General features: G+C 44.5%; 1 protein-coding gene across 5 annotated transcripts in view; it reads right to left on the reverse strand.

Annotated features, from left to right (window-relative positions):
* Positions 1-25,717, reverse strand: part of LOC108935166 (microtubule-associated serine/threonine-protein kinase 2-like) — a 105,920-nt gene that overhangs the window by 35,760 nt on the left and 44,443 nt on the right. For 4 of the 5 annotated variants that reach the window (XM_018753539.2, XM_018753536.2, XM_018753537.2 and 1 more), the window contains exon 4: positions 6,862-6,893. In XM_018753539.2, coding sequence (XP_018609055.1) covers positions 6,862-6,893 — 32 coding nt within the window. Of the gene's footprint in view, positions 1-6,861; positions 6,894-23,327; positions 24,244-25,717 lie in introns of those variants that run through there. The other variant, XM_018753540.2, reaches the window with a different exon arrangement.

Genomic DNA, 25,717 nt, shown 5'->3' on the forward strand with positions numbered 1-25,717 from the left:
TGAAAAAGTGACTAAATCCTTATTACAGTTGTCCTGCAGAATCCATAATCCCATGGGGAAGTGCAGAATCCCTCTGAGTTTTTATGGTGCATGGGGGGGGGGGAGTCATGACAGCACGGGCCATTTCAAGTTTGCCTTAACGTCTTAGGGCTGTTATTAAGATGCCCACCCCCATGCATAAAGCCATAATCAAATGTGTTTCTAATACCAGATCTTCCCTGCAGTCTCTGAATCATCCCCCGCTGAAGATTTCCTGAAGGCAGACTGACGTCTGAGCTCAAAGGCCTGCGCTCCATAAGTGTGTCAGCTCATTAGAACCGGTGTGCCGGGTGCAGTGGGTGAAAGGAGGTACTGCAACACGGGAAGGCTGCCGTCACCAACCGTGCACGAATCTCATTGTGTACATGCACAGCTGAGGAGCTAGAGGAGTGCATGGTTACTGGGCAAAAGTGAGTCCATTGGCTTACCATCTCTGTGATGTTATATTATTCATATTGAGGGTAAAATCCAGGATCATTCAAAACCATTATTGTATCTTCTTCATGGATTCAGTGGATAATTACTTTATAAGGGAACATAAGTGCATTCTCCAACAAGGAGACACAGTTAAAGTACTTTAAAAAAAAAACTCAACCCTTCAATCAAGACTACTTTTACTGAACGGATGGTTTTGCCAAATGGTGAAAGAATTTAAATTATACATTCTCACACTGTAAAAAATCAATCTTTAACAGAGTGCTAAGCAAGGCTGCAGCATAATGCTTTGGCATTCGTCTATTTACCGTTTGCGTGGCCCTTGTAGCACACCATTATCCTAGGAAATATTTTGGCCACACAGAAAGCATTGTGTGCCAGGAATTTGAGGCGACGATTTCTCAGTTATTTATAATGACCCCCAAGCACCAGCTGTGGCTATCTTTCCACCACTGGGACTAATAATTGAGAACACCGCTCAGGGAACCTCGAGAACACAACTTAGAAAAATCCTATCTGGCCATCTTTCTGACTACTTGCCAGCCAGCTACATGAACATTATCTACTCAGCCATGTTTCTTCAGAAAACTCCACTTTGGATGGAGCAGCATAAAAAAAAAGGGCGCAACAGGCAGAATAGTGGTCAAAGAGAAGGTTATTTGCTGATGTCCCTGTAGGGGTTCTGACATCCACAGAGTGAACTGAAAGTAAAAATATGTAAAAGTGAGCAAAACTTGCTTCCAATAAAAGCACTGACACAGTGGCACAGCGGGTGGTGCTGGTAACTTACATCTCCTGGGTTGTAGATTAAGGTTTGGGTTTGAATCCGATTTGGTCTGTATGAAGTTTGGATGTTCTATAAATGTTCACATGGCTTTCTCCAGTGTGCTGAAAGTCCCCTCCCACTGTCCAACGACATGAGTTCCAAGTAAACTGGTGACTCTAAATTGCTTTTATGGCGTGACTGCATGAGTGAATGTATGTGTGCGATTGCCCAGGAACGGACTGACATCCCATGCAAAGTGTACCTCGCTTGCTTCTGGGGATATGCTCTGGACCACTGGGACCCTACATTGGACAAGTGGTTACTGATAATGGCTGGATAGATGGACAACAATTGCAAACTAAGTGAACTACGTTACTATGCACCATGAGTAATTCATGATTATAGAGGTCAGTGATACACCTACACATCTACACAAGAGATGTGCCAAAACTAGCGTACCAAACTGCACATCGGCTTGACATTTTAAAAGGACAATGTGACAGGCGACTGGTGAAAGGCAGTCATTTAGTTCTCAGAGACTCTGGTTCACTTCAGAGCATGAGCACTGGAGCCTGGGGGACACATGAAGATGAGGGATAGATCTCCAAAAAAACATGTAGGAAGGTTGGCTCCGTAAGAGCTGTGACCTCTCTCATTTGTGTCCCTGGACTCCAGTGAGGAGGTGAAAGGAGGGATGACAGCCCGGGTCCTAGTACTTTCATAGGATACCTGATCCACATTGTCCAACTGGTTGGCAATGATATTCCGGGAACCATGCCCTCAACACGTCAGTGTCTGTTTTCACTATTATACCCAGCTGAGCACTTTAAAGCACCCATCCTTTAGTCTGCTCTTACAGTACCAAGGGCTTGAACCCTGCAAGGTCTCCAGGGACAGAAAGTGCAGGGCACGGGTAATGTGGAGCTCCAGAAAGGTTCAGCACAGTGACAGATTATCACTTCTTCTCCCTATCTCCCATTCATCTTGTCTGTAGTTCACAGGCTTATACACAAACAGTTCACAGGTAGACTGATCAAACTCTTAGCTCCAAGCGCACAACTCCAGAGATGAAAGGAGGAACCCAATAAGTGACGAATCTGAAGGCCATTAACCCTGTGCGGTATGCCCGGTCTACACGGGAGGAGAGGTAAGGAGGAGGGAGTACACCCACAGCTGATCCTCAATATTTGTACAATTTAATCCATGTATCTAAAAATGAGAAGGTGAATGATGAGACAGAGAACCAAAGCATGGACAAGAAGGTCAAGAAGGGTCGCAACACCCCCAACAGCAACGGTCAACCCGACCCTGAGGACCAGAACCCCTTCTTACTGACACTAGTTTCCCCTGACACTCTTACACTGTGTAAATAAACTGCACGTGTGCTCACCTACATTGGAGATCCTGGGTCCTCCTATCACACCCCGTTCCCATTTTAAAGAGGCTAACACGATGATACAAATCGGTTTCAACTGTCACTAGTGTTTCTCTTCACAATGGGCTGTTAAAGTGTGGTCTTGGAGATTTGTTCTACAGCCAGGCAGTGAACCACCCCATCCAACTTACTATCTTACTACTATACTTACTACTATCCCTCCCTTTCAACAGAACCTGCTCCCAAAGACAGGGAAGCAAGAAAGTGTGAAGGGTCCATAACCAGCATGGCAACAGGGGTAGTGTAAAAGAAAAAAAAAAAGGTAATCCAACATGGAGCAGTAAGAGAACTGTACAGCTTCCTCACCGCCTTCTTCTGACATGTGGGGGAGCTCAGCTCCATATGATGAAACCCAACACAGCCACGTTCTTTTCGTGGATAAGCTTGCCTTTGCCGAGGGAGGAAATTGGATGTCACGCTGAGAATATCCTGTTACATAAAGCACAATCCCAACAGATCTGGGTCATCCGAGTTTTTTGGATTTTCACATGAATCGGGCAGAAATTACGACATGTAATCCCTGCGTGCTGTTGGTGAGGACAGGATGTCAGGACAGAGGTCTCTGGACACCGGCATGGAAGAACGAGAAGCCGGCCAGGATGCTGACGTTGACGACAGCGAGGTCTACAATTTCCACACTTGTGAGCAGGGCAGACCAGGGGCGACAGCAACACCATATGCACCACACAGATTTATGAATGACATTCAAAACAATTACACGTGGGGTTTATTACGAAGCATGAGGACTTTTGCCTAAAAAATAAGAAACGCAGACACCTTAAAGCAGAGTCAGCAGGGAGCATTATGAGTCAGAGGCCATTTCTTGGAGTCGCAAATCTCTGCTGAAGGGAAACATCCTCCCTGCTGCCCAGACACTCACCATGCTCATCTTTTCATTGGGAAGGACAGTGGCTTTGTAGTACAAGCTATTCTCCAAGTATGACTAACGTGTCCTTCTTCTTTGACCAGGCAACAGAGGGACAGTGAAGTTTCCAACAACGGAAGGAAGTGAGCATTATCACCACAATCTGTACGTAAAACACACATTAAAAGTCCAGGTCGGGTTTTCATCTTCCAGCTTTCACCGGAAACACAGCTGCCTGACCTTCAGCAAACACCAAGCAAAAAGGCAAGAAGCTAGTACCTCTTGGAGCGACGCAGCATGCTCGTCTCATGCAGGGAGAAATTGGAGAGCACTGTCCAGAAGGAGTCAGACATGGCCCATGGCTACCCACGCGGCTGGAGCGAGAGAGCCGAGGGTGGGGGTCCAGAGCGGCGGGGCATGAAGCCGGAGGACGTTGCTCTCAGCTGGGCTCGGAGCTGCTCCAGCTTTCGATGCTGCCGCTCATGTAAGGAGCTTCTGCATAAGGATGTGTGTCTCTGTGTGTGTCAGTGTGTTTATGTGCACTCTCCCGCTCTCTCACTCTCTCTATCTCTCTCTCTCTCTCTCCCCACCACTCTGCTATTCTCCACATGCTCACGCAAAACGGCAGAGTGACTATTTCCAGTGTGTCTTTAACGGTACCAACAGCTTTAAAACGGGCAAAGCGTTCACAGATGTACTATTCCATCTATGCACAGTGTTCCGTCGGTATCTCCCTACACGGCACAAAATTCAAGAAATGCTAGAAACGTGGACAGTAACAAAAGCTTGTAACTTGATCAATCCCAGGGATTCAGTATGTTTCATTGATATTATTGTTCCTTTGTACCGTGGGTATCGTCCTGATTCTGAGCTTTGACCGTTGCCATAACAACGCCACACTCTGCATCCTGTTCCCTCAAAGTGACCACACAACACTCGCTGCTGAGATCCTACACAAGGACCCTAAATGCACATGTTAAAATGGTAACACCTGACTGGTTATATGTACATGGAAATCTGAGCTACCAGCCTTTCACAGCCCAGGTACAACACAAAAGAAAATGCTGTCCTTCTTAGGTTAGGTATAGGATTTGCTCCACGGTCAGCAACATTTTTGTCAACCGCTCCATGTGGCAAATTGGATTCCAAAATCAGACAACGATACCTAATTAAATCTTCAATTTTATTGTACAGCTGTGCTTTATTGAGAATTGAAAAATCACGAATAGAAAGAAAACAGGGAAGTCAACGGTGGGGAAAAAAACACTACAAACACTGGTATCTCCAGCCTGTCACGAATATTTGTGTACTCCCACAAGATTCAACATAAACTGGCTACTTCCAGTTCTTTTATCTGTGTTTAGTGCAATGTGGCTCAGTGAATGAGCAGCCATCCATTCATCCATTATCAATAACCACTAACCCAGTGCAAGACCACAGAAGTCCAGAGCCTACGCCAAAGCAAAGGGGGCATGAGGCCCCCTTCATGGAATACCAGCCTATCACAGGGCAATCACACACATTCATTCTTACACACAGACACACACACACTACTGGAAATTTGTAGAAACAACTTCACTTAACTCACGTCTTTGGACTATGGGAGGTAAATGGAGCATCTAGAGGAACCTCGCACAAACACAGGGAGAACATGTAAACCACACACAGACTAAGCCCGACTGGAACCCACATCCAATCGCCTGACCCAGGAGCTGCAAGGCCCCAGCTCTACCTGCTTTTCCAACAACTTCAAGTCCAAATACAAACCTGCAACTCTGGAGATGAACTTAGAGATGGAGGTAAAATGTGGACTGAATTCAGATTAACAGTCAAGATTTGAACGGCCAGACAAGCAGAAAAATTAGCTGAGTTTCATATGAGAAGTCCATCCTTATTTTTTGTTAAATCTAACAGTCAGAATAGTACTTTAATAAGTTGATTCAAGAAAATTTTGCTTTTTCTATCTTTGATAAAGAAATAAGGCATCTATGTATCTGTACCTAGGGCATAACAGCATCGGTGAATGAGTTGGCAGGGAAAGCAACCAAGGGGGGGAGGAGGGAGGTGCTGTGTCCCCCAGAAGCTGTATCTAGTGGGGTTCCTGGGCAGCAGGTCAGGCTCCTGAGTGAGATTGGCGTGGGTGCCAGGTTGCTGTCATAGTACCAGTGCATTAGCTGGCCAGATTCTTTGCAGGGAGCCCTGGAGCAGGAGAAGTCCGCGTGTTAAGGTCTTGCCTGAATTTCAGGGCAATTACCCCATGTGCCCACGTTGAGCTGCTGAGGTAACCCTCTCCTTCAAACCCGTGTCAGCTGTCGTGTCTGCTGCGGCAACCAAACAGCAGGCACCGCACATTTACACAGCGACATGCGCCGCTCACATACGTGTCTTCGGACTGTGGGAGGAAACCCACACAAACTGCACGCAGGCTGAAAGACACAGGGGTCGATCTAATGTCCAATACCAAGAGTTCAGGCACCGTGAGGAAGGCGTGCTACCTGCTGTGCCATTGTGCTGCCCGCTGTCCTCCAAGCAACGAGCGCTGGATGTGACACGATTTGCAACGTGTAAGAAAATTTAACAGACAAAGAACACATTAATACTCAACAAATAAAGTAGGTCCTTTACAATTTGTTTTGTTCCTTCTGGCAGCCGTCGTTAAGTAATCTTCCCACTCAATAATGAAGCACTGCTGCCATGCTTTGTCTCACTCAACCGGTGTGTCACATATAAATCACGTGGTTTCACCAACTGTGCTTTATTCCACCTCGAGTGTGTTTCTGCGCAGCTGAGTGGCTTTGATTGCTGCCGCGGTATCTCTCCGGCCCAATAAAGATGGAACGGAAGAAAGCACCGTTACAACGGATACTGCATTTACTTTTATTTTTTCAGCAGATGGTTTTCTCCTAAGCGATTTACAATTCGTGGTGTATGAGTCACTATTAACATGCAGATTTCGGTTCAGCAGCGCCGCAATATTACAGCTTCAGAAGTGTAACCGGCAGTATTACACTGAGCTGCATATAACTTTTGAGACAGAGCTAAAAAACAAAATATAAATAGTAAATATAAGCAGTAATATAGACTTATGTATATTACAAAAATAGGAATCTGGGTCCTGTATCTTCCTGCCTAACCATGAGTTCAGTTTGCATCTCCTCACAGCTTTTACAGAGAACAAGCATGCAGTCTTTCTCACTGTGCAAGTAACGAATTCTGGTGAGGTTTAGTTTGTTTGTAAGCCAAGAAACAAAATGGTCTTCGCTATCTAACAAGCAGTGTCTGGCAGTCCGCGGCGACGGAGGAAGCGGCAGTGGTACTTACAAACTGCCCCTTCTGGGAAGGCTCAGCTCCTTCTGAAAGAGAAAAGAACAGAACACCATCAGAGTGCATTCGAACCCGGGTCAGTACCTGCAGAGGCCCCATGTTGTTCCGAACAACAATCGCCAACCACAAAACAGGCTGAAAATCCAATACGGAAAACTAGACTGTTGGACACACAGCATAAGAGGTGGGGCAGGACCTCACAACTGCACTGAAAATGTGCAACGTGATGAAGTCCACTGCTGTTTTTCATTCCTCTTAATTTATTTTCATTCATTTAGCTGACACTTTTCTCCAAAGCAACTACAGCATTAAGGTTACAATTATTTACCCATTTATATAGCTGGGTAATTTTATTAGAGCAATTCAGGGTAAGTACCTTGCTCAAGGATACTACAGCTAAAAGTGAGATTCAAACCTGCAACCTTTAGATCCAAAGGCAGCAGCACTAACCACTACACTATCAGCTGTCACTAATAGCACACTAACTTGTACCATGGGCATAGTGGTTAGAGCCACCAACTTCTACCCAATCCCATGTCCTGCTATAGTACCCTTGAGAACGATAATTACCCTGAATTGTTACAGCAAAACTGACAGAGCTGTAAAATGGATAAATCATTATAAAGAGGCATCATTATAAATCATTATAAATATAATCTGTAAACTACTTTGGAGGAAAGTATCAGTTAATCAAAGAGCTAAGTCAACTAGTCAAGTTAAGTATTCCAGGTGATCCTTCAAAGGGTTTACTTCTCAGCCCTCCCCACTAGATGGAAGCACTCAGCTGCTCTTCAGCGGCAAAGTCCAAGACGGACTCAACAGTCTATTTTTCATCCTCTTAAAAGAGCCGAGCTCACAGACTCAACAGTCTGTCTTTCGCGTGTACTTCAGTATGAGCACACTTGCGTCGTAACGACAGCAGCACTGGAGAGAGATCAGCAGGGAGCTCCGCGCGGCTTCCTTTCGGGGTTCATCCGAGTGCACTGCTGACCTGTCCCCCAGAGCGCTGCCATATGCCCAGTAAAACCTACCCCGAGTGGCCCGTGTCTGCCACCAGGTGGGGGAGCTGGCAGGCACACGGTCTCTCACTGGCACTCGCATACGATGAGACGCGTCCATGGCGACAGTACACTATGCAAGAGCGACGTACAGTACTGTACAGCATAGCAGACTGCACTACAGTACACTACGCTGTTAAGATACCGATGCTTCGCACCAGAACAACTTGCACAGCTGCACATTGCAGCGGAGCAGTTCAAGTGCATGGAAACCTTGGGTTACAGCTGTAGTTTCTCAACTGCTGCACGTTACTCTGCGACACAAAGACGAAAAATATAAAGACAACATAAGGAGATGGAGCAGAAGAGCAGGGGATCCCGATGATCAGCCATACTAGCACCTGCCCAAGAGTATAAAACAAGGATCTGCGTGGGACTTGAACCAGCACCCTTCAGGACACACACTCATATATTGTGGAACATTCTGCTGTCACAGGAGAGGCGCTGTCAGGACAGTACGGTGTGATTCTGCTGCGATTCATGTCACTAACAGGCGATGGATGGGGCAGCGTCAAGCCCATTTTCTGTTTCTGTTTCTAAAAAGAGCACGTGCATCCGGAGTCGGGCTTTTTAATTAGCGAGCAGAGCAATCTGGCACAGAGCTGCCTGGCAGCAGTCAGAGTTTGGAGGTGCTGATACGAGTCTTTGTCTCTCGCAGCAGCCAGACAAACGCTTCTTCTCGAGCAGGAGGGGAACTCGGTTCAGAGGCATGACTTGTGGAGCCTGCTGTCTTTGGGAGCTGCATCTGAAGACAAGCATGCCGTATTGTCTTTAGCCTCGTGAAACACTGTATACTTTTACTCCATGCTAGGTTTGTGTTTCTTCTGTCTTTCCCTGAAAATATAACTGAGCCTAGAGACATCCCAGAAAACAGACAACTTTCAGTCGTACTAAAGAGAAGAGAAAAGAGTTTCACCATAATACACAACAGTGACAAGTAGTGCCAAAAAAATAACTATATGAATGCACAAAACTTTCTTAAACATAAAATCCCCTTAGATAAAACCACCCTCTAAGTAACAAAGCAACAACTTGAATAATAATACCGCAAACTGATATTCCCGCTGCCTTCCGTTACTCAAAAACATACATCTAAGGTCAACCAGTGGCAATAAACTTTCTTCCAAATGTGATCGAGTGACTGTGTGACTCTATCAGTGATTTGCTTCCTGTGATATATTCTGGATCATTATAACCTTAATGATCCCACAATTAACTGTTTAAGCAGATACTGAAACTACTTGAATGGATGCTAATCGTTTTTCATACATTCTGCTTTACAGGAGATAAATTTGATGATCATCTATTTTATTTAATATCACTGTTCCTTTTTCACATAGTAAAGGAGGCAGAAATATTCCTGTTCTGTCACTTATGCTGAAGTGAACAGATGTCCAGAAGACTGTAGAATAAGACCTGTAAACACTCAACACCAGACCATGCAGACTGAGCTCACCCAGGCCCAGGAAGTGTGGAGGAGGGTGAGGAGAGGGCTGATGCTGAGCGGGACGGAGACCAGGACGAATGAGTCTCAGCGGTCGAACAGGCTGATGGGACTGGAAAGAGGAAGTGCAGGTGGGAACGGGTGTCCACTATGGCATTTCTCAAGTTCAGATTCGCATCGGGGCTACAAAAACAGAACATCAGCAGGGTGACGACCTGGACTGGCCTAAAGCAAAAGTTGTTATCCGTGACAGAGGGCCAGGACACTGCACCGTTTGGAAAAGTGCTAATAATGAAAGTGAGGTTGAACTTTGGATCACGTGAAATGCGTGCTTTAATGCAAATCTTCCTTTGTTTAAGTCAGCAGGAGAAATCCACATATTCCATGAGCTCTGCTTGGTACTCGGGTTCACCTTCCGCTAGTTAGCAGACACCTCTCTTCCATGCAGCTTCAGTAATTTACAGATTAATACCTGAATCGTTCCTGCTGTTGAATCTTCACATCAGACACTATTCTCCACTGTGATGCATGGTTCAGAGTAAACAAAAGTGCACAAAAGTAAAGAAGAAGCGAGAATTTATATGAAGATGACTGGCAAGATGCGAAAATGTACGTGTCGAGAACCTCCTTGAAATTTCGATGGGTTCCAGCAGTTCTGAGGTAGACAGGAAGCTTGAATGACCAACCTCAGGGCTAGAACCAAGAACCGACAGGTTTTTGAATTTGGATCTTTCATGAGTGGGACCACCAAACAACCAGACATTTTTGCTGGAGTATATCAGACCGTGTCTTGTGGGCGACGGCGTAATAATCCTTTGACCGTCTTGTAGGTTGCAACCAAAGTGTTGAACTTGGTATGGGCAGCTACAGGGAGAGACAAGGAGGGGAGGCACACCGGGACGCTTTGGCAGGTCAAACATAACTCATGCTGCCCCACTTTCGATTAACTGGAGAGGTTTCATGGCAGAGGCCGGAAAACCAGATGCAGCAGTACTGGTAAGAGTTTATTTACTGAAGTCATTCAGATTCTAGTGTTTAACATTTGCTTGGTCTCAAGTATAGTCCTGTAAATATTATGGTGCCTATAGCCTCTTACACTGCCTCCAGTGACAGTTAAGGCTCTCAGTCTGAGGAAGTGACTAAAATTCCACAGCTGTGACACACATTTACATTTACATTTATTCATTTAGCAGACGCTTTTGTCCAAAGCGACGTACATCTCAGCAAAAGTACAATTTATGCATTACATTAAGAGAAAGATTCATAGCTGCAGACATGTGACTCTCACATAAACCTAGTTTGTTACCTACCACTTGCTGCACCGAGCTTCATCGTTCAAGTAGGTGCACAAAACACAGGATAGACAAATCCTGATACCCTCCTGACAAATTTATTTTTTTTTAATATTCTAAGATACACAAATAAGCGCACACACACACACACTGGCTGAAACTGCCACGGGGTCGCGGCGAACAGGAGCCTAACCCGACAACACAGGGCGCAAAGCTAGAGGGGGAGGGGACACACCCAGGACGGGACAGCAGTCCGTCACAGGGCACCCCAGGCAGGACTCGAACCCCAGACCCACCAGAGAGCAGGACCCGGCCAAACCTGCTGCACCACCACACCCCCCAGTCACAACGCTCAGTATCCAATTAGAAAATACAAATGATGCTGAATTAATTACACTCATCAGGGTACGATAAGATGATGGAATTAGGAATTTGCATGCTCTCCTCGTGTTCGCATGGGCTTTCTCCAGGTGTGCGGCTTTCCTCCCACAGTCCAAAGATATGTGTTTTGGGTGAATTTTTGATTCCAAACTGTCCATAGTGTGTGTGTTACATTACTCTGGGGTATAGATGGCTGAATGACTCTAGGTAGTACACTGCAGTGTATCTAGCACTGTAAGTCAGCTGGATAAAAAGGTATCAAACATGTAGTGTAAATGAATTTTAAGTAATTATCAGTTTTTTAAATCTTAAAAAATGATAAACACGCATAGTACATGTTCATGACACTTAGCTACTAATACACTTTGAAAGTGTTTGAGAAGAGTCTGCCAAATCAAAAAATCTAAATGTAAATGGAAAAAACATTGATGCAACTTGTGACAGAAGGCAGAACAGATGATTATAACTGCATGCAAATTCATTTCACTTGTCCTTTCAAAAAATTAACATGCAACAACACATGCATGGAGATAGAAAACAGGTATGCCATAAGTATGTGGCATTTCATGCCTGCTGAAGAATATTTAAAATACATAAAGAATTTGTTGCATTAATCACCTGTTTCCACTAATTTAATACAATTATGCACCTAAACCTTGACTTTATAAATAATTAATAGGACTTGAATAAAAATTGCCATGACAACATTGAAAATGTATCTAGTTTCATCCAGGAAACCAGCGATGTCTATAATTAAATAAAATTATTTTGCCTTCTGCATTCAGTTACAAAACCTCCAGGTGTTAATAAGCTTGGGGGACACATTCTCCATAGACTTGCTCTGTTTTGTGACACCATTATCATTCTCCACAAAATTAAGTGACAAGATAATTAATACATTTTTATTGAGTTTATTGTGTATTGGGTTACGCTGTTTATTGTACACTTACGAAACACATCTTGTCTTTGTGCAGGTCATCTCCTGTAAAGACATGGGTCAATGATATGAGGTCTCTAAGTCTTCCATTCTGTGGTTCTCACTGTGTGGACTCAAACAGCATGACTATGAAAAAGGGCAAGGCCTGCCAATGATCACAGAAATAGTAAGCAAACAAGAAATAATTCCAGTTTGTGTGTGACCTTGACCCTATATACTGCATTTTTCCAAACCAGGATGGGAACAGCAGTAGAGATCTAACCTGCTTAAAGCAGAAGAAGAAAAGAGCACTTTCAGACCACAGAGCAGACATCTTCCAACATTGCCCCCAAGGTGTCAAAAAGCAGCAATTCTCTTTACAACAAGGGTTTGCCTTATTGATGTCAGGAGGTCAACAAAGTCAGAAGAAGCTATTTAGGGAAGTCAGACAGGTGTTTTTCAGATCCTTTCTAAAACTAAACAACAGTAAGTAATGCTCAGCTTGAGGTTAAGAAAACATCCCACTTTTATACTTAGTATTTCATGACCTGAGAAATGGGACCTGTTCAAAGCAGAAAATTCGTCCTGGATCAATAGAGCATACTGTACCTTCCTCAAGAGAACAGCAGAAGCCCCCTGGGACTTGAAGCCGAAACGTTAAAGTAACAAATTTTTTAAGTCCTCAACCGATGCCAGCTTGCTGTTGTCCCGTTTCGTTTTCTTTCGTTGACTCCATGGGTAAGCGCTAGTTACTCATTCAGGCAGATGAGTCACAACCAGTGCGATTTCATGTATAATGAAATAGAAGTACAGTGCACACAGTTTTAGAGAGTCTGGTATCACTGGTGGCTTCTGCTCAGAGCCCTTGAGCCACAACCTGGAACACACGCAACGAGGAGGTAACTGGAGCGTAAGCGACCCTGTTCTCCGGACAAGTTACCTACAGATTCTGTGCGTGTGACTATTTATCGTTTTTCTAAATGTTCTTGTAACAACGTATACGACAATAATTTTGCACCAGGTAGCATGGTAGTGCAGCAGATAGTGCTGGTGCTACACAGGTCCCGGGATATACATTTTGATGTGGGTTTGAATCCAACTCACTGTGAAGCTCTGTTTGTGTGGAGCTTGCATGTTTTCTCTGCGCTCATGCGGATTATGTTCCAGGTGGTCCAGATTCCTCTCACAGTCTCAAGACATGCTTCAGGTGAATTCATGACTCTACACTGCCCATAATATGTGCATGTGTGAGTGAGTGAATGAGTGTGTGTGGTAGCCCTGTGATGGACTGGCATCCCATCCACGGTGTATCCTGCCTCATATTCTATGCTTCTGGGATAGACTGTGGACCACCACAACCTTACACTGGACAAGCAGTTATTAATAATGGATGGATATTTTACACCATTGTTCCAATGTGTGTGCATACATTTCTGTAATACTAGATAATACAACCTAGTATTATACTGTATTACAGATATTTATACTCACACATACAGGAAGTAAATGAATGAAAGTGACAATGAAAATCTTATAGGCTCAAAGCCCACAAGTTGCCCTGTTGATGTAGCACTAAGCACTGTGTGAATTTAACTGCTTCAGTAAATATTCAGCTATTTGAATGGGAGTAAAATAAAAATGTACGACTGCCACACTCGTGATATTAGTGTTATAGCAAGGCTAACAAATACCTCAAACCTGATAAAAACTACTAGTTAGCATTATCAGCGCTGCATTGAACTTATAAGTGTCCTTTAACCAAAAGCGGAATAGTGGGAAAACTACATGGATTGAAATTTGACAGTTCTAGTTCCCAGACAGTCCCTGCTATTGCACCTTTAAGGAAAGGTACCTCTCCTTATCATAATTTATTAATTTAGCTGTCACTTTTCTCTAATGTGACTTACAGCATTAAGTTTGTAAACTAAGTGACTTACAGTGATTTACAAATGCATACACCTGTGTAATTGTTTTTGTGTAATAACTAAGGGTAAAGTACAATGGCCAGGGTTACTACAGCAGAGGGAGGGGTTTGAACCCTGGTCCTTCTGGTGCTAAATGCCCCAAGAAAATATCCAGCTGTTAAAACATATGTACAATTTCAAAATCCGTTAAACGAAACGTGCGCTGTAAGCTCTGCAACAACAATGATGATAATAATGAGATAGATGGATATTGCTCCTTATCCACCGAGGTACTTCCACAGAGCTCCTGCAGTTCACCTGCAACCCAGCACACAGGTGTGGGATAAAGACCCTCCAGTGCTTTACTCCTGAGTGAAAAGTCTTTCAAGTCTATCTAGGGAGTGCACAGTGGTAAGTGAGGAATCCTGTGCCACATCAGCAGCACAAAGCCAGAAACAATGGCCCAGAGACATGGCTGACAGGTGCTGACGATGATATTCTATTGTTCAGGCTGACTCGATTAAGCCAAAACCCTTGCAGATCATTCTCAGGAAATGAAGGAAAGGCAATATTGTTTTTGTCAAGAAGTCATTTTCACAAAGAATCATTAGTTTCCATAAATAAAACTGTCCACACGTAGAGACTCAATACTGTCAAACAACGTACATGTGAATTACCAAAGCACAACTGTGTATGAGATAATTGGGCTTTGTTGTTTAAATGTCATTCACAAGACTTCCTTTCAATTTTAGGTTTTTGATTGCTGCCCACCAATCTAGCCCAAGGCTGTGTAAGCAGGAGGCATCTGTCTTATATCTCAGAGCACGAATAGTTCTCTTTTCCTCTGAGAGATCGCCAATCACAGCAATCCAAAAAGACGACATCAGTCTGCCAAAGGAGTGAATGCACTCTCCAACACTAAAATATCCCAGGGGGAGGAGGGGTGACACAGGTTCAAACTAAGAATGTATGAAACAGTCCACCGGGTAACATAACCCTAGGGACTCCTATACACACAGGGCCAGTCCTAGGTTCGACATGGCCGCAGGGATTATGTGAATTGTATCTGCCATCAGCTTCTGGTCACTACATTCATCTCCTCTGCCCATATGCTTGTGACAGCACGTCATTTACCAATTCACTTTCTTAAGGGGGAACTCTAGCACTGGACAGCACGGCATGATTGTGGTATCTCAGTGGATTATATTTATTTATTTTGTTGATGCTTCTTTTCAAATCATTTTACAATCATTTACCTATTAGTATAGCTGTGTAATTTTCACTGGAGCAACTGAGGCTAAGTACCTTGAGCAAGGGGACTACAGAAGGAAGTGTGACTCAAACCAGGGTCCTTCAAGCAAAAGATGGCAGTCCTAACCACTATGCCACCTACTGGGTTAAAATTCTGTAGCACAGATTATACCATTCTGTTTTTTTTTTTTTTTTCACAATTAACAACCTGCTGAAGCATATTTTTTCCACAAAAATGCACACTTCTCAAAACTACGATAGATAAAAGATTTCTAGTTCTTTATTCAGGACCATGCCATCCCTGTACATTTAAATCAATAAGGGTGCCTGTTGTCTAGTGTTTGTCTTGATTTGGTCTCTACCTTTGACACAGTGTCTTTTTGCTTTTCATTAAGGATGTAATAAACATCCCACGGGTTAAGAAATAGCTGGAATAGTCCCAGGAATTAGCAATATCCAACAGCTGCTATCCCCGTCACCGGAACGAATGAGCAGGCAGCTGTTCAGACATTGCAATGCATCATGGGCAATTACCACATTAATTCTTCATTACCAAAAAATTCAGCTACATGTACTACATCAGATAAAGGTAAACACTCCAATCTTAGGTGCCCCGATGGAAAATAATTATATTGATATAGCGAGAGTTTCAATACTAATGCTTTTGCTATGAAAGAACAAAATATTTGCCAATTCAGTACCCATACAAAGTTCCTGCACAACTCGGCAGGGTGTTTTGTGTCTATGTGCTGCTGGATAATGAAGAATTGATCAACTATAAGTAACCCCGATGGAATGGCATGCGTCTGAAAGATGCTATGATAGCCACGCTGGTTGATTCTGTCATGATGTTGCTAAATATGAACAACACTTTGGACAGCAAACCCAGATCATGACACTGCCTCCTCCATGCTGGACATCAAGAACTACACACACACACACACACACACACACACACACACACACACACACATTTTCAGAATAAGGCTCTCATCCTCTCATGCACTCTGTGTCTCAAAAACACTGGTGGTTGAAATATTTTGAATTCTGACCCATTGGTGTATAAAACCAACTTCATCTCCTGTAGTGTTCAATTCCTCTGGTAACAAGCAGGTGTACTCAAGCATGTGACTGGTGAGGCAAATCAAGAAAAATCTGCCAAAAACAAGGTGTTCCAAAAGAAAAATAGCATTTCATGGAAGAATCTGCTTGTGAGTTCTACAGGCAGCTACTTGCGTAATACTTCAGCTCATCTGTTTTGTTTATTCTGAGTTGTCTCCAATTTCACTTTGGAGAAAAGCATCTGAATTTTGTGCAATATGAGCTAATTTTAAACTACCGGGATACATTCTTTCCTACAATCAACTTCACTTAGTATTCCAAAACAGGTGCTTTAATGTATAAAAATACTAGTTAAGGTCACCAGAATTTTTAATGTACAGTTGGTTCCCTTTTACAAACTTCATAGAGACCGAAAGCTGGTTCATTACTTGAGCAGTTCGTAATTTGAATGTGACAGGGGGCCAGCCAGGGACTCATCATCAATTCTGTATGTAATTCTCCTATTATGTGTACAGGTAGAAAAAACACAGTGGTATTGGACTAAGTGACTGTATTTTGATAACTGCATGTCTGCATCTGTAGTTCTCTGTTTGTGAAATCCATTTTTGATTACTCTGAATTATATGCTGATTACATAGGGAGTGCGGTGGCAGAGTGGGTTGTCTCCGGTGGGTCTGGGGTTTGAGTCCTGCTTGGGGTGCCTTGCGACAGACTGGCATCCTGTCCTGGGTGTGTCCCCTCCCCCTCCAGCCTTACGCCCTGTGTTGCCGGGTTAGGCTCCGGCTCCCCACAACCCTGAATGATACAAGTGGTTCAGACAATGTGTGTGTGTGTGTGTGTGTGTGTGTGTGTGTGTGTGTGTGTGTGTGTGTGTGTGTGTGTGTGTGTACTGATTCAGAGAAAAGCATCTGCTAAATGTATAACGAATGTATAATGTATCACTGTTGGATACTGCTTCCGGGGCAGCTGGTAGTGTGGTGGTTACAGCTACTGACTTTAGGCCTAAAGGGTGCAGGTTTGAATCTAACCCCTTGCTGTTGTGCGCTTGATCAAGTAACTTACCCTAAAACGCACCAGTAAAACTATCCAGCTGTACAACGAGGGAAATAATTATAAGTAGTTCAACATTGTAATATGCTTTGGACAAAACCCTTACTTAAATGTGTAAGTGTATAAAACCTTAATGTCAACAACATGAAAGCTCCGAGTGGTCAGAGGCAACAGTATGTTTTTGGATGGGAACTGAGCAGCAAAACAGACTATCTCACTCCCATTTACCAAGGGGAGAGACTTCCACTCCCTCTGGTCTGGACTGTCTGAGTGCCAAGGCAGGTGTCATGCTGGAACAATGGAAGCCGGGGCGAAGGTGAGTAGGACCCAATCGCAGGTTCCGTTTATTAACAGACAAAGCCAAGGGGCAAGACGAAGGGCAGTAGTCGGGGATCGGGGACAGGCGAGGGTCGGGCGATGAGCGTCCAGGGTTTCCTGGGACAGGCAAGGGATGTAAACGACGAGCTGACGCAAAGATTGGTAGCCAGGAGATCAGGAACTTTGAAAGAACAGGAATCGTTGGAGACACGGAAGTAGCGGTTGCTCGAGTGAGGTTCTGCAAGCAGGCGTGGAATCCCGGTCCTTTTATCCCATCCCGCCTTGATGAGAGGCAGGTGTGGGTGAGGTGAGCGTGACAGCAGGTGTATTTACAACACAGAAAACTAAAGAGCTCATGCAAAATTCACTAATATCTGATATGAGTGTAAAAATAAGAAACAACAGCAAAATTTTAAGAAGAAATTTTAAAAACTATGTTACATGTTATTTCCCTTGAAACACAGAAAACTGCACATCAACTTGGAGCCAGAGGTATTACATGGAGGGGGATGATGATGGAGTGTGCTCAGAATTGGTAGATGTGTACAAGCATGGGATCATCTACAGCTTGTTCACCTTCTGTTCACTTCTTTCACGTCATCTCCACTCTTGAAAAACACTTACTGTTCACAATCTCTATGTCAGCACATTAGGTAAAGCGCAATTCAAACTGGTACGCCAGCTATCTTAATAGGAAATAAACTAAACTAAATCGGTATGGTTACAGCTATTCATTTAGCAGAAGCTTTTCTCCAAAGCGACATACAACTCAAAATACAATGTGTGCATTACATCAACAGAAAGAGAGACTTAGATGTAGATGCGTGATTCTAAAGCGCACTTAATTTGTTACTTTCCACCATATGAACCAAGCTCTCAAAAGAGTGAAAAGTTCATTACTCAAGAGTTCTTAAGTAGAGGACCAACTGTGGTTAAAATACCTTTGTGAAAATTTCAGGATTTCGACAAAACTGAATCTGTTCAACCTAAATAGACATATATCATCACCACTCCCACAGCTACATGTTGTTCAGGACGTGAATTACACTATGCTCTAAACTATGCCATTTGCCTGACTACCGATATATGTGGACAATTCCAGAACATGGATCTGTCAAAGATTCCTTGATCACTACACTCTGCTTAAGTTCTTTGGTGGCACAGCAAGTAACGCTGCTGTCTCACAGCACCTGGGTAGTGTGAGAGGATATAGATTCGATCCCCACTCAGTCTGTATGGAGTTTGCATGTTCTCACCATGTTTGCGTGGGTTTCCTCCGGGTAGTCCGGTTTCCTCCCACAGTCCAAAGATATGCTGTTCAGGTTCCCCCATAGTGTGTGAGTGACAGAGAGAGTGTGTTCCACTGATTTATGGATGAGTGACCCATTGTAAGTAGTGTATCTAGCAGTGTAAGTCACTGCGGTGAATAAGGTGTATGGGCTGATAACGCTACACAGAGTTCACTGGAAGTCACTTTGGAGAAAAGTGTCTGTTAAATAAATAAATGTAAATATGACAAAATGTACACAAAGTGTTTTAAAGGGCTAAATAAGAGAACCCTTCAGGTGTACTTCCACTTAAGAGATCACATTCGGTGCTCATAATGTTTGATGTGTCCAAAGAGATGGCTGAAATCAGCTGTGGGCAGGTTCCTATTTCCATTGTATCACTAATCCAGAGTTCAACTGACTATTGAGAACAACATGACACCAAGTGTGGCCGACGAAAGACACAGACATAATATTCCAGTCATTCATCACTACCGTAGCCGGATCCTTGCTGCTCATTCCAACACGAGCTGTGTGCCACACAATGTAAGGAAGAACTCATCTGCATTTCAGTTTGAGTATGTGTTTGTCAGTCCTTTTTCGATATAATACTGTCTGGAAAAACATATTAAATAAAAAAAATACAACTCAGAAATACACAAAATGAAGATACGATCCTCTGAAAAACATTTAATTTGTTAAATTCCCAGTATCATATGTTGTGTGTCAAATAGGGTAGAACGTGCTCAGTGTTGGGTTTTTTCTTTAACTGACGCTAAGTCACAACTCACTGGGTGTCAGAGGTGTGCATTAAAGTACCGAAACAAGTGAGGGGAAAACGAACATATGCTACAGTATATGTCATATTTAAGTATACCATACTTTGCATGTGCCATCAAGAAATACACCATCTGTATACATATACTACACCACACTCCTGTAAACTGGCAAATGAACAATTCAAACAGCCTCCTTTCTGTCTTCAGGAAGGACCTAACCATTTTACACCAAAAGGGGATAGCGATAATGCACAACCATGCAAACCAAGTACGTACTGACTAAATTACACATTAATCAATGTATAAGTGATTCAATAAGATATTCCAGTTCATTCATGCACCTTAAAATCCCCCATTACTGTAACGTACAATGATTAATCAAAACCAAGTAATTACAAACTTCCCCAAGAATGAATTTTCCCATTCAGCTCCAAGTGAGAATCTGCACCATAGAAACAGGCAATATTTAAAGTCACCTAAAACATTACTTGGGTCCTTTGGTAGATTCAAGCATGAAGTGCTGATGGGTGAATAATACACAGGCAACACTCGATTATCACACGTTACGCATAACAGAGGGAGTTGACTGTCTGACATAAAAATGTAGCCAACTAAGTGTATGCTCGCACTGTTTGCTCTACTTTTTGGAATGAATGGATGAGTTTGTCTCCTGCAGACACTTAACTGTCGCAGACCTGCTCTATCACACCCACATAAAAATGCATCATTTTGAGTGACTACTTGTAATAAGTAGATTAAGAGTGAAGCAAACAGAGGATGGAAGGTAATCACTACTTTAGCTGACTCTGCTCCCATCAAGGCACCACATGCAACGGCAGAGTGTCAGAGACCACGGCAGAGTGAAGCAGATTAATGCAGACTTCGCTAAACAGACCTATTGTGCCCTTCATCCACTCTCATTACTGGACACCGCAAGGAACAATTATGAATATGAAATGCCACCTACACTTTGTGACATACTACATGTGAACCAGATAACCTTCATACAACACAAGATTCAAAGCCCTAGTTTCCGTGTTCCCTAACACAGCTTTTCCACAAACTGACCAGTCGGTATCTCACCCCATCAGTTAGAATACAGAAATACAGTCTACCACTTACAGTGGCAGGCAATTTTGGAAAGGGAAAGGAAACACCGAGGAAGCATCCAGCTGGCCTAAAATCATTAGCGGATGCCGCTTGCGCTCTTCTAATAAACAATTATCCTGCCCATTACCCATGGCTATGAATGGCCTTGCGGCACGGATTTCCGAAACAGCGGTGTATCAGGAAATCAATTGTAAAAACAAATGGATCTCCCAGTGCAAAGCCTTGAACTAACACTAATCACCTTGCTGAACTTCTCTGAAGAACACTAGCACAATCAAATTATCTGACACCTTCACCCAGAATTAGTTCCCAAATACACCTGGCCCTCAGGCTAGCCATCCAGATACTTAGTCAAGCGTCCAACTCCTGGCAAGACGGAATGCCTTACCTGCCCTGTCCCGTCCGCCGACTCCTCCAGTTCCCTTAGCAAAGTGAGCTTTGCTCCATACCAGCTGAGAGAGCGCCTGCTGCCCAGGCCTCTGCTGCCCTGATCTACGGACGGAAGCCTGGGCTCAGCCATAGTCCCTTACTGCTTAATGTGTGAGCAATGCAAAGGCAACGCAAAAGCAATGCCACCAGCACAGCTCATTATAATAACTTCTAATCCGTTAAACAGAAAAGGAGATTATGTGTTATGAAATTCCACAATCAATTAGGTGCCTGCACTGCACTGACATCATTCGGGAGCCAAAAACGAGATTAGGGAGGGCTAAGAGTGACTAGGTACAGAGGTGAAAATGAGCTGATTTTTTTCTCATGCTTTCAGAGGAGGTATGGCAACCTGACACAGCAGACAGCAATGAAGAAGATGCATTACTCTGAGAGGAGACAGGCTGTAAATACCCAGGTGTTCCACAAGGCTTGGCTGCCCACAGGTGCCCAGATGTCTCCTACCAGTCTGACACAAACTGTTAACGAAGCAGCAGCAGTCATTTAAAACACAATTTTGACAAGCAGACACTCTCACAGAGAAGACCAAAAACCCATGCATTAGTGAGCGCAACATGAGACCCCTCAGACTCTTACTGTCACTTAGCATTTTCTGCTGGGTGAACCTGACTTGTGATTCCTGTACTACTATGAAATCAAACTTGATGAAATTGAGTTGATAATGGCTAAGAACATGACTAAGACCCATTTTACTATTTCCAGGGTGTTCCATTTCTCTCTATTGCTTTCAGTGCCCTTACTTCCCTCAGCTGCATCAAGTTCCACACCCCCCAGGAGAGCTTAGTGCAATGAAGCAGTTGAGTGTACAGACTGTCCATCAAGCTCTCATGCCATCTAGAATAGAATTTACTGAATCATCAAGCAGCCTCAGGCTATGCTGAGCCAGCAGACAAGCCCAGCTTTTGAGGCCCCCAGGCCAACTGCCACCTAACCCTACCCCTCACTACATAACAAATACCCCAAACAGTGAAGCAGGCCTGATGGGCCACCACACGTGTATGTACGCAAGAGCTGCGCTCGCTTCAAAAACCTGGCAGTCACTTCACCCACAGGAGTTTTGCTGATGCTGACAAAGTAAAGGAGCTTACACAAACAGACCTTCACTCCAGCATTCTGTCATTCTACCCTTATTCACTCCACAAAAGAGGCTGTAAAAACACAGGCTCCAGAGTGTGTCCTGGGGCTGATTCATTCACCCTGAACCCCTTTTGTTGTGTTGAAACAGTTGCATACAACGGCACAGTTCGACAGGTTGATGTGGAGCTCCTTGCTCTCCTAGAGCCTGGCCAGTCCCAGGCTGCCGATCCGGGACAGAACTCTATTATATTCCTGCTGGCACCAGAAGAAGTGGGTCACTGGGAAGTCGGCACCCCTTCAGGCCACATGGCACCCTGGAGGATTTACTGAATCAAAGGCCCACTGCAGTTCACTAGACAGACACCGCTGGACAGATCAGCCTAGGGCCCTTGTCTCATTCATCAAGTCACTCAATGTGTGCTGGGGCTCTGTATTGACACGCCGACTCATGACTGAAGGTGTGTCCCTCAGGCTATTAGGTAGCATAGTGGTTAGAGCTGTAAAATTACCCTGTTGTATGAATGGGCAAATCTTTGTAAGTAGCTTAACGTTATAAGTCACCCTGAGAAAAGCATCAATGAAATGAATAAATGTACAAGACCTCCACTGACGTAGTGTCTGTGCAGGGCTTCTCTACTTGCGTACTTCGAGTCCAAGGAGGAATTTAGACCAGGAGTGCAGAGTTCAGTGTCCTTTATTACACCAAATAATCAGATAGTCTTGTGGTCATACTGTGCTCGGGTAAGAAGTGACTACAAACAGTCTTTTTCACTGCGGTAAAATAACACCTTTTTTTCTTTTTTTCTTTTTTTTTTTTTAACTTCAACCAGTCTTTTGTCTGCATATCACAGACACCATTACTGTTACAGTCTGCAGCCACATATTGAGATCTATAGTTAAGGAACATGTTCATGAATAATAACAAATATCAAAGTAATGAAAGAGAGACAAGGGATGCTAGAATAGCTTATCAAAATATCAAATAAATGTTTTAAAGCATCAGTGGTATCCTTTCAGCATACGAAACTGCTTCCAGGAAACTGTACCAAGACTCTGCTGTGACTTAACTTGCCCGTGGGGAGTTCTCTATGAAGAGTCCTTACCTGCAGTCCTCTGCGTCTCAAGATGCTGGAGTCATCCATGCTTCCAGCCTCCTCCTGGGGACAGTGCCACACCAGGGACTGTCGAGTAGAGCACAACGATGCAGTTGCACAAGGAGGTCCACGTGTTCTTTTCTTTCCCTGTTTACGGGATCACAGTGCTTCCATTGCTGCGAAATGAGTGCTGTCCTCCAATTTGAAGAAAACCTCCTGGAAGAAACCTTTGAAGTAGTGCAGATATTCAGGTGAAAATGTCCTCAGGGTGCACCTTATGCGTTCAGTGCGGTGCTGTTCGGGTCCGTGCTTCCAACTTCCTGCTCATCCACGTATCCCCCCCAGGGGCTCCTTACAGAGGCAACTCCTTCGCTAACCCCCGAGCGACTTGAAACACCGTTTCTTTTTGTCCTCCGAGGCCAAGCACAGGAGCTAGTGTCTCGTTGCAGATCTGCCCCGGAGCTCTCTCATAATGACAAGGTAAAGGTATAAACTCAAAACAGCAGTGCTGTGCGATCTATAAGGCGATCTTGACTGAGTGCGTGCCTATCGCTGGTATGGTGCATATATGCGTGTGCGTGCGTGAATTTCTGTTTCTGAGGGCTGGCTGAGCAACTGCTAAGACAGCAGGAGATCTAGCTTTGTGCATCTCTCCCTCTGTCTCTCAGTTTGTATATCCTGGAGCTCACCCCTCTAAGCGCTTCTTCCATTCATCCACTCCACAGAAGCTCCCTCTGAGCATGCTCCGTGCACAAGATCCGAGCGCTCCTGCGATGATGTCCTCATCGGTCCATTCTGCTTGTGTTATCCTTCACACGTGTATGCTGTTGCTCTGTATCGCTCCCATTCCACCTTTTTCTTAAGGACAGGCCAAAAGCTTCTTTAAATATTAGAAGTCATCAGACACCTCAAAAGGAGAATTTAATGTAAACTAAAATATAATATAAACTAAGAACGATCAGTCCTTGTAACTTCCGACCAAAACCTGAGGAAATGATCTTCTCTTTGGTACCTGCAAGGTGTTGGTCCAAAACTTAATAGTTGAAAGAGCTTAAGATGTACAGAAAGGGCAACAAAACCTGAAGTACTCCTGATCTGAATATTCAAAAATGGTCTTCAAAGTCCACAGCTGTGAAGATGTCAAAACGTGAAAAAAGAGACACCAGTGCTGCTCCCAGGCTACCAGGAAGCCCACCAACAATGGCACCACCACCCGAGGCTCCTCTCTCCCAGCAGGACAGTGCGTTGCCTCCCAGGTGCCAAAGGGAGCAGCTGTTACATCAGGGCTAGCCGTCACACTCCCCCCCTCCTTACCGGTCCGTTCTGCACGTGGGTGACACAGCGTGGCTAAGAACTGGCACCGCAGCTCGAGAGAGAGGTGCGCCAGGGAGCACCACGCACCCCTTACCCTCTGGTATCTCCTGAATTGCACACACAAGTCGGCAGCACTGCGAATAACTCGCTGTCACTCGTGCTGCACAAACGACATGCCTCTGCTCCCCTCCTCCTCCGTCACTCTTCCACAGCACGGTTCCAGGAATGGTCAGCTGGAGCAGGTGCTGACTGACCAGCGGGAATAGGGACACCGCTTCCTTTCACAATGCCCCTGCTCGGAGCTGCACTGCTCACTCGCCGCCGTTCGTTTCCTCCCATCGGTCCCCTCCTCATCTGTGTCCCACCCCCCTCCCTCCTCTACCACGGCAACGAAGCTCACACAGCAGCGCCCCTCCCTCGTGCTCTCTTCCTCCTGTCAGCTGAGCCGCTCAGGAGTGCCCGCAGCCACCAAATGGCCAATTGCACACAAGTGAGCCAGGAACTGATTTGCATAAAATGAATGGGAGTTAGAAAGCTCCTCCCACTCAGCCATCGAGGGCTACCACAGTTACCAAAGCCCCGTCTGCTCAACACAAGAGAGACCCAGTATTCAACTGCTGCTCCCACCCCCCCACATACATATACTTTCTGCTACAGCAGACCTACAGCGCAGTTATCACACCGGGGATCTGCGTTACTGCAGCACAAAGGACAAGGTGCTGGGAGAAGGTCCATATGAATAAATAACAAGGGCCATCTCCACAGCGCCCATGTGAAGAGGTGCCAGCAACTCAGGGGAGCAGACATGCAGAGGTGGTGACATGACTGCAAAGAGCTCCATCCCCTCCAGGGCAAGGCCTCCCACAGCCTTCATCCTCAGTGACAGCAAGGCTGAGGGTTCCGATAGCTGTAATGATGGAATGATCGTAAGTCCCCCTGAGATTGCACACGCTGAACATACCCTCCTGTCCATTCCCTTTATCAGTCTAGTGCTTTTATACAAACATGGTTTTTAACAACCGTCCCTTTAACAGCAGCGAGACTCAACACTGTTTTAAGTCAAGATGTCATGACACTAAATGCAT

Source organism: Scleropages formosus, chromosome 3 (assembly GCF_900964775.1).
Source record: "Scleropages formosus chromosome 3, fSclFor1.1, whole genome shotgun sequence".
NCBI classification, from domain to species: domain Eukaryota; kingdom Metazoa; phylum Chordata; class Actinopteri; order Osteoglossiformes; family Osteoglossidae; genus Scleropages; species Scleropages formosus.